At 42.4% G+C, this 10282-nt stretch overlaps 1 protein-coding gene across 1 annotated transcript in view; it reads left to right on the forward strand.

The window, feature by feature from the left end:
* Positions 1–118: 118 nt before the first annotated feature.
* LOC118412069 (DNA polymerase theta-like) overlaps positions 119–10282 on the forward strand; it is a gene marked incomplete in the record, with an annotated part of 21754 nt that continues 11590 nt past the window's right edge. The window contains 18 exon segments of the mRNA XM_035814690.1: positions 119–219; positions 1502–1746; positions 2047–2208; positions 2659–3508; positions 3927–4124; positions 4501–4631; positions 5021–5177; positions 5612–5925; positions 6206–6371; positions 6619–6765; positions 7081–7293; positions 7595–7737; positions 8025–8199; positions 8555–8712; positions 8908–9138; positions 9349–9436; positions 9787–10030; positions 10203–10261. Coding sequence (XP_035670583.1) covers positions 1576–1746; positions 2047–2208; positions 2659–3508; positions 3927–4124; positions 4501–4631; positions 5021–5177; positions 5612–5925; positions 6206–6371; positions 6619–6765; positions 7081–7293; positions 7595–7737; positions 8025–8199; positions 8555–8712; positions 8908–9138; positions 9349–9436; positions 9787–10030; positions 10203–10261 — 3607 coding nt within the window.

Here is a 10282-nt window from a genome sequence, read left to right on the forward strand (position 1 = left end):
ATAACTACCAAAGTAATGTTTTAGTTAATAATGTAATGAACATAATAATAATGGTCATAAAATCAACATTTTTTTCTACTGTGATTGAAAACAATAAACATCAACAAAAATCCAACCCATATGATAATAGTATAGTCCAGCACTTTAAACTATCCCATCAACCCTTGCGCAAAACCAACGAAGATGGCGGACAATTCAAATCAAAAATGGACTTTTCAGGTAGGAAAACTCGCAGTTTAGTCCATTTCAAAATAGATATTAACTATAAGTTCAACACAGACGTGTTAAACACAACCTACAGTCATGAAATGTGTTGTTGAATAGTTGAAGTTTGCAAAGGCGGTCCACAGTTTTCAATTTTATTTGTCGCTTGAATAATTTTGTTGCTTCTTTATAGCAACAAAAAAGAGCTTTCGTCAATTTTTCATTCATTTTGGCCCCAGGAAAGGAGGTTCCTTGGAATGATTTGATACTACATGTGTAGTAGTCGCTAATAATTTGACTACACGAACAAACTATCACTTTAAACTAATTCGAAGTAAGATCGAAGCTAGGAAATGTGACAAAGTATGTGAATGCAGAGTGGAAGAGGTAAATGTGAACTCCTTCTTAATTCAACCGAACAAAGTTCCAGCTCTCTATACCCTCCTAAGGGGCCCAAATGAAGCCTGGATGCCAGGTATAAATTTGTTTCGGGACTCTCAGATCAGGGTTTGCGGTAAAATGTAGTTGGGTTTCTACTAGAAAAAAATGAGCTAGGCGAGGCAGGATGGGCTGAATCAGCAATCTACCCTTTCTGGGCCCCAAGGCTATGCATGGGGTTTGGCCTCTAATCAGCTGCCTCTAAGTCTGATACTGGGTCGTTGTAGCCTAAGTACCATCCTCCATAGTGTGATTGGGCTGGATGAAACCACATCCTCCAGCTGTGATTGGGCTGGATGAAATGCAACAGGAAAGCCTACCTCACCTTTTCTGAGCAGGGTTCTCCCCAGAATTTTTTAGGCTGTATAGTGGAGGGGCTGGCAAAAATAACCCGCACCAACACGCTGCACTTTCAGGAAAATGGGTTCATTTTGCAATGACAGAGGTGTCAAATACTACAAGTATAATATACAGCTGTTGTTATTCCTTTGTTGTGAAGTGGCAAAACTGCTATTGTTTTGATCATTGCTCATTCACAAGTTTTTGCAGACAATGCTGACTGGAAAAGTGATGCCACTTGGTCCAAAAATCTGTGAATTGTCATTAATCTTAGCAAAACTAACAAAGAAAATAGGGAAGAAACACACTAAATTTGAAAAATAGTATAGTGGAGCTGGCTGAGAGTATAGTGGAGGGCCTCCCTTATTCCACTCTCTGGGGAGAACCCTGTCTGAGATTGAAAACCCATTTTCCCTGGGGGCATGCAGGGACATGTTAGGCCTGGAAACAGTCTGGCATCCAGACTAGCCTGAATCAAGCAAGATGTGAAATGTTGTTGACTTCTTTCCCTCTTCTATAGCTGACACATTCAGCCTGATTCTACTGATTCACACAGCTGGCTGATCTACCAGAAGTCGGAATATACAAGTTACAATGAAGAAACTGTCCCAGACATGGCGGCAACAGAAACATGTGGATGGAAGGGACAGAAGTACAGAGAGAAAGAGCCATCATTTGGGTACAAAGATGCAACATGAGAGTGCTGCACAAGCTGGAGCTGCTAGGAGGCGCTACATGGGGAACCATCCTATCAAGGTGCAAAATGTAATATGCAGTGTAACTTTAATAAAGAGTTTTCACTTACTTTCCATTCAATGAACAAGGAAGTTGCTGACTGTCATGTTGGATCATTGATTTGCATTGAGATGAATCATAGCTCCAGTGTATGCAGAATTTTTTATGTTTTATTCTTAATTCTTTATTTTTTATTTCATGTTCAGCTGATATTCTCTTTGACTCGAGTTTGAGTTATACACACCTCATCAATAGAATGGCTATTGGAGAAAGTCACAAGATGTTTTCTTTCAAGTGTTGGATTGTAAATAGTTGTTCTGCTCATGACAGGTTGGAGTTGGTGGAAGGAATGTGAGGAAGAAGCTGAGCCCTGGTAGCCATGGTGACTCCTGCAGGCGGTCCTCCCGACTACAGGACAGGTTCTCACCTCCTAAAGTCTCCCAGGGAGAGGATGGGGAACACACCAGGGTTATGCAACCTGTGGAAAGAGATGTAAGTCAGAAATAAAATGTTGTATCAACATCACATAAAACACTGCTTGCTCTACTACTAGGAAAATCACAAGGACTTGCTTGTAAACCATGGGGAGTAGGATTTTCCAAAGATGTGACCTAAGCTCATCTGTTTTAATTGTTTCCTTCTTTCAAAACTGTTGTCTTAGAATCCAAATAACTTCCAGAGTTCTTAGGGCTAGGGTTAGGACTTGACCTGGGTGTTGGTTGGGTTTGGGTTAGGGTTTGATTTTTACCTACATGAGGATGTTAGGTTTGGTTTGGATCCAACCTAGGTCATGGGTTAGTGTTAGAGTTACAAGGTAGAAATAGGGGTAGGGGTTAGGACTCGACCTGGGTGTTGGTCCAAATTGGCCTAATTAGCCAAAGTCTGAGTTGATAATGTTCCAAATTGTCTGACATGATGATCTGCATAAATGTGCATCTGCAGGGTTGCAGCACAGTTCTCATCAAGGGCAGCAAAATGTCATCTACAGCACAGCATGTACACAACACCTCCTTCAACTCATCCTTCGACTTTGATGCTGACATGCTGTGTGCCATGGACAAGATGGAAGAAAACTACCTGCATCTCGCTGGTGGAGACAAGATACAACAACTCAATACTGTCAGTGATTGTACAGATGGTGCATCAGCCTTAAACAGCATTCATAATGCAGCAGATATCAAGAGAAAGGATTCACACTTGAAAGGGAAATCAAGCCCTAATGAACGGTGTGGTGCTAATGGTAAAACTTTGTATATAGGAAAGGAAAACAGAGAAACAAGAGAAACTGATGAATTGAAATGTAATGATGTGCAAGATAACAAAAGGAGTGCTGCCACTGTAAATAGAAAAGTCATTATGGGCAATAGCACTAATGTCAATGATTGTAAATCAAATGTTAAGAAGGTGAGTAAATCTTCAGAGAATGGTGAACAGATAAACAAGTTGCCCAGTAATTTTGTATCAAATAGTAATTCTCCATGTAAACATTTGCATAATGCTGCTAACGTTGGCTTTACTAAGTGCAATAGTAATTCAGACCACACACCAGAACAGCTGCTGGATTCATGTAGTACAGGAAGTAGGAAGTTTGCTGGAAGTTCCTTGTTGGGACCCTCTAGTGGACAGTGTTCACATCAGAATAGCCCAACACTCCAAGCAGTGCTGTGTGCAGACTCAGACACAGACAGTCCTGATGGCAGGGTGTCTGTAAAGTCCAGGACTGAAGCTGCAAAACCTGACACATTGATGAAGAAAGTCAACAGGACACCTGCCAGAGGGAACACTAACAAAAGTGGGTACAGTATGATTTACTAATGTTAGATGATTTATTGTGTCCTTGATGTGACTCGATTTCAAAACATTCTGGCAGACTGCAGGTCTTCTGGTTCAGCATAGCATATACATAACCAACCTATCATGTGGACCACTTTCAGTATTGGGGTTGGTGCAAGTGTTTTGGTCAATACATTCAACTTGCATTCAGAATATCCGGATATAAACATGGTTAAAAACCCTGTGAAGATCATTGTTGATGGTTGTAAACTTATCTTGTATTTACTGCTGTCGTCTGTTGTTTTATTCTTCTTTGTTGGGGGGAATGGGACCTTTGATGGGGCATGGTTTTAGTTAATACATGTAGTAAGAAAGGAGTGCATCACATTCAACTAAGCAAACACATGTGAAGTTGGTTTTATCATCTCTGTATCTAGGTTTTCTCACATCCCCAACATCTACTGCTGTGTCTCCTGGTGCTGGATCCCAGAACCCTTTGCTGCTATCCTCCTGGGGACTGCCAGAATCTGTGTTCCAGTGTTACCATGACAACAGGATCACCCAGCTGTTTGAGTGGCAGGCAGAATGCCTGAGGACTGGTGATGTACTGGCTGGGAAAAACCTGGTGTATTCAGGTACAAAAAAACTCTCAAGCTTCTATGGATGCTCTTTGTATTCTTGCACCTTTAAAGAAAAACTGTTACTTTAGGTGACGATAATAGTTTGATCATTTTAGCATAAAGAGGTAAAGAGTTTACACAATGTATCATTAGTACAAGGGCTTTGGCTTTGAATCTACCGCATATATTTTTTTACACAAATTTAAACTGATATTGAAGGAATGGGCAACAAAATTCAAGTCTGAAGACTTAAATCAACTCTTCAGTCAGTATTGCCCTGAGGAAGGTGAAAGACGGTCACCAAAAATTGTCTTGAATAAGACGCTTGGTTGTGTACGAAGAACTTTATCATCCTTCCCTCTAAGTCTAAAGCTGTACTTTTCTCCCCCAGCCCCCACCAGTGCAGGTAAGACGATGGTAGCTGAGCTGCTGATGCTGAAGAGGGTACTGGAAACCCACAAGAAGGGCATCTTCATCCTGCCGTTTGTCTCCGTAGCTCGGGAGAAGATGCTTTATCTCAAGGTCAGAGGGGCAAACATTTTGTCTGTGTTTAGATGTGTTTGTTTGAATCCAGTAACCAGTTAAATTCCCTGTGGCCTAGCACAATAGTTCTATCCTTAGAGTTTAGTACAAGCAGCATGATCTTTGTAATCAGCAGCAATATGGGAGCAGCGTCATGACACGGATGATGTCTTAGGTCTGCCCGTCATGACAGCCAGTGTCAAAATGAGTGACCCGCAATCAGAGCACAAAGGTTCAAACAGAATGGAATGTGCCGCTTTCTATAGTTGTGAGTCTGATGTGGATCTCCTGAAACACCCACATTTATAGTGGTCTACTCATGCAAGTATCTAGTATCTAGTATCGTCTACCAGTCTCCACACACACCATGCCTTTTTATCTTTCTGTAGACCCTGTTGTTTGAGGCTGGTGTGAAGGTGGATGGGTACATGGGTGGGCAGTCCCCAGCAGGAGGCTTCAGCTCTGTGGACGTGGCTGTCTGCACCATCGAGAAGGCCAACAGTCTGGTCAACAGGCTCATCGAAGATGGCAAAATAGACCAGCTGGGTAAGAGCCATTGTATTAGTCGCCATAGCAGGCTCTATGGCTGGTGCCTTTAATTATGTTTTGTGATAATTACGTAATATTTTCCTGATTGTTTCAATGCCGGAGGGATCCTAATTTCTGCATGATCTTGAAAATGGGAGCAATAAAAAAATAGATATGTAATCAGTCAATGCATGCAAAATGCATTGAGGCTTAGTTCATGATTTTTCATCTTGTACATCAGTGTAACATCAGTGTTAGTTTTAAAGCTAGATGACTTTGCTTTATTCAGTTTTTGTTTATCTTCCTTGGAGTTGGAGAGATAGTCCTAACAAGTATACAGGAGTTACAGGCACAAGTATAAGAGATATGCTGTACTATCATGTTTTAAACAATCATTACTAGAATGTCAATCAAATGTCTGTTGATATGAACATGTTCTCTTCTCCCTTCAGGTATAGTGGTCGTTGATGAGTTACACATGGTGGGAGACTCACACCGTGGATATCTGTTAGAGCTGCTCCTCACTAAGATCAGATATGTCACCAGCAAAACCGGTACTGACAACAAGGAGACCAACCCTGTGCAGATCGTTGGCATGAGTGCCACGCTGCCTAACTTGGACCTGTTGGCACGGTGGCTGGATGCTGAACTGTACCAGACTGACTTTCGGCCTGTCCCATTGACAGAGTGTGTGAAAGTGGGGTCTACAATGTACAACAATGAGATGAAGAAAGTTAGAGATTTTCACAGTGTAATCAATGTCAGGGTAAGTCAAAATTTCGGACTGGAAGTTGATCTTGTTACTGATATGTCAAAATAACGTCTGCTATTTCTCTGAAACCTCTTTACTGGCTTTGCTGATGAATTGTTCTTAATGCTTTCTGCTTTTGCTTGCCACTTACTGGCCCCTTTGCTCAAATGACAGCTCAAATATCTCTATAGGTAATAAAAGAAATGACAGAAATAAAGACACTGTGGCAAACTGCTGATTAGATTTTCTGAGATCTTTTGAAATTTAAAGAGACCAAATTCCTGTCCTTTTCTAGGGAGATGAAGACCAGGTGGTTGGCCTGTGTTATGAGACAGTGTCTGAGGGACACTCTGTGCTGGTGTTCTGTCCTACCAAGAACTGGTGTGAGAAACTGGCAGAAACCATCGCAAGGGAGTTCTATAACATCAACAGGGTACCTCCAGAAGAGAAACGAACTGAAGGTAATGTTACGTAAATAGAAATAAAAAAGTTTGGGAGACATCATAATATTGTAATTGGCAGACTTCATGTATGCGCAGTAACTGTAAGAAAAGCTATTTTGGCTGGCTTGAAAATTTCTTTCTTCTCGTTAGATATCAGACCCATATAGAGTGATGTGCTTCCATTCAAGTCAGTAGTCAAACTTTTAGTTTATCCTAAACTTTTAGTGTTGGACCATTCTGCGTAATGATTGGTTGTTGTTGACAGGTTTTACGAAGCTGTCGGAGCTGCCGTACGTGCAGCTGAACAGGCAGGTGCTGCAGGATGTGGTGGAACAGCTGCGGCGCACACCTGTTGGACTAGACCACATGCTAGGGAGGGTGGTGCCATATGGGGTGGCTTATCATCATGCAGGTGAGGTGTTCTATTGTCTTGGAAGATGACATCTTTCTGTTTTCAGCTAAAGGCAGATTAGCCTCCTGTGACTCAGTGTTTGACTCATAATCATAATGTGCTTTTTTCCTGATGGCCTATCAGTTCTATATGTACTCAGTTGCTCATGGCAAGCCTCTGTAGAGTTTGCTAGAGGCTGAGGTCTGATTTACAAGGAGCCTACAATTGAACACAAGGATTCTGGAATGACTACCTTTTGGAGCTAACACAGGTGACATTGATGCAACTGTGATTCCCACAGTTCATGACCCCCGTATGATCTTTGTTTTGATCAAGGTTTGTCGTTTGATGAGAGGGACATCATCGAAGGCGCTTTCCGCCAGGGGAACCTGCGTGTGCTGGTTGCCACGTCAACGCTGTCATCAGGAGTGAACCTGCCTGCCAGGAGGGTCATCATCAGGACACCCATGTTCCACGGCAAGGTGCTGGACTCTCTCGTCTACAAGCAGATGGCAGGCAGGGCCGGCAGGAAGGGGGTCGACTCTCAGGGTGGGAACAGCTCTTTGGAAGTTCTGTAGAAATGTGTATTTGAACTGAAAGTATTTTATCTATATCTCAACTTGTTGTTGAAAGTACAAAAATTAAGTTTCATACAGCAATCAAAGAGAATGCTGTCTTCAATCAGGTCCTGTATTTTTGTCATAGTCTTCATAATCATAGGGATGTTTATCTTCTAGGATTTTCCAACTTGTGAATGTCCTTCTGGATTTCAAGTGACAAGCTTTTTGAAAATACATGTAGCATCATCTATGATGTTAATAATAAGAATAATTTCCATGTCCTGTGCCAGGTGAGAGTGTGCTGGTGTGTAAGGAGAGAGAGAGGAGTAAGGCCACCACACTGATCAGGTCTGGTCTCAGTCCTGTCCACAGCTGTCTGCACAGGGAGACCGGGCATGATGTCAGCTCCAGCATGAAGAGGGCCATCCTGGAGGTAACAGTAAAAGGCTGCTTTATGACTTGTTGCTTTGGTTGTAGCATACTGTAAATAGACATTGCAAAAACTGCAAACTTCATAACCACCTAAAAATATCAACATTTACATGTACTTGCTGTGGCTACAGATCCATACTCTAAGACTAGTAATAACATGTGATATGTGTTACCCTTCACAAACATAGGACCAATACAAGTAGCATACAGTCATTTCTTTAACCATTTAAAACATGAAGTGTGGTGTTGACTAACCCCAAACCTTTTCCCTCTCTCCGTATGTAACAGATAATAGCAGGGGGAGTGGCGAGGTCTCCCACAGATGTTGAGCGCTATGCCTCCTGCACCATGCTGGCTGCTGGAATGAGTGATGTGACCACTGACAACACTGACAGTGCCATCCACTCCTGTATCCAGTTCCTACTGGAGCATGAGTTCATCAGGCTACGGGAGATACAGGCTGGTAAGGCTGGGAGTTCAGTAATGAAGTACAGAAAAATAGTTGCCCACAGTATGCTGTTTGTACAATATTTCAGTTTGTGTCTGTATCTGTGATTTAACCTTCCTTTGGCAATAAATGCCTACTACCAGCTTTTCAGGCTCACAAATGCACCTAACAATTGCACAGCTATCTCTGTGAGTGCTCTAATGAGGATGCATTTACAGTGCTTATTTTCAAACACCTTCAACTGATAGTTCCAAAATGATATCCAGTTGCTTGTGTAACTATTACTTTGCATATTGTATCACCTTAATGTCTCATCAACCTTGATGTTAGTTTTGTAAGAATGTAAAGACTGTCATGTTGTTGTGTGCAGAGGATGGCTCCCCCACTCAGGAGTATCAGCCCACCCAGCTAGGTTCAGCCACACTAGCCTCAGCCCTGGCCCCTGATGAAGCACTGGTCGTGTTTGCTGATCTACAGAGGGCCATGAAGAGTTTTGTTCTGGAGAACGAGCTGCACATTCTGTTCCAAGTAGGAAAGATAATATATGACTGGAATGAAGGAAAATGCTGTTATCTTTTTGTTCTGTTTCCTGGATATTAGTTTTTTTTTATATATAGAATAAGTTGATAAAATACCTTCCAAAAACTTTTATCTTTCATTAATTTCAATAAGTCAAAGAATCAGCCATGTTGTGTGGTTCACCTTTGTTGCTTTCTTGCCCAGGTGACACCCATCTACAATGACTGGTCCAACCTGGACTGGTACCATTACCTGTGCCTGTATGAGAAGCTGCCCACCCACATGCGCAGGGTGGCGGAGCTAGTGGGGGTGGAGGAGGGGTACCTGGCGCGCGCCGTCAGGGGCAGGCTGCCGGTCAAAACACCCAAGCAACTCCGCCAGCTGGCAGTACACAAGAGGTTTTATACAGCACTGGTACTGCAGGATCTTACACAGGTAAGATAGTGGGTGTTAGTCTAGTGGTTAGCAGTCCTGCTTCTAAACCGAAAGGTCTTGGATAAAAATTTTGAATAACGTCAATCATAACGAATAAGTTCAAATCATAACGAATCATGCATAGTGTATGTCACATCAGTAAAATATGCAAGGTGACTAAAATGTTGCAATGAACCAGACATTGATCATTGTTTTATTTATACCAAACAGGAAGTTCCCCTCCCTGTGGTAGTGAAGAAGTACAGCTGCACAAAGGGAGTTCTACAGTCCCTGCAGCAGTCGGCAGCAACATTTGCAGGTCTGTGAATTTTGTGTTATTTGTTAAAACTTTGATAACAGAAAACAATATACAGGTATAGTATGTTTGCTGCCACTGATATGATACATTTGATATGCTGAGCTGAATGACCAAGAAAAAAATCTCATTTGAAGGGTTATGTGACATTGTGATAGTTACCCACGGTACATACTCTCTGGTTACTTTCTCTACAAGGTACTTGAAGTTGGTAAGAACTTCATTGTACTACAGTAGTTTTAAAGCTTCTCTCTGTCTGTCTGTCTCTTTCTTACTCTATCTTTTCCTTTAACACTGTATCTTGAGTTTTAAAGCTGCCTATGACCTAACCCCATCCCCTCCCCATGTTACAGGTATGGTGACAGTGTTCTGCAGCCGGCTGGGTTGGCACAACCTGGAGCTGCTGCTGTCCCAGTTCCAGTCCCGTCTCACGTTCGGTGTGCAGCGGGAGCTGGTGGAACTGGTGCGCATCTCCCTCCTGAACGGGCTCCGAGCCAGGACACTGTTCAACGCTGGGTTCCACACGGTGGCCATGTTAGCTGCCGCTGAAGTTAGAGATGTGGAGCTGGTGCTGAGGAACGCTGCTCCTTTCAAGAGGTGGCACTCGTTAACCTATTTCTTAATGAGTTTACAAGCAAATTAGGTGATAGCTTGTTGGGTACAGTTATTAGAACAGCAGACATGCATGATTAGCTTTACATTGTATTACATTGTTTTGTGTTGGAAATAAAGTGTAAAGTTAAATCAAGTCCATCTCTGCTTATTTCAGTGGGCGTAAGGCTGATGATGAGACGGAGTATGAGGCCAAAGAGAGAGAAACGTCCAGATGTTTCCGGGCATTAAGGGGCG

This window comes from Branchiostoma floridae, chromosome 3, assembly GCF_000003815.2.
Source record: "Branchiostoma floridae strain S238N-H82 chromosome 3, Bfl_VNyyK, whole genome shotgun sequence".
In the NCBI taxonomy this organism is placed as follows: Eukaryota; Metazoa; Chordata; class Leptocardii; order Amphioxiformes; family Branchiostomatidae; genus Branchiostoma; species Branchiostoma floridae.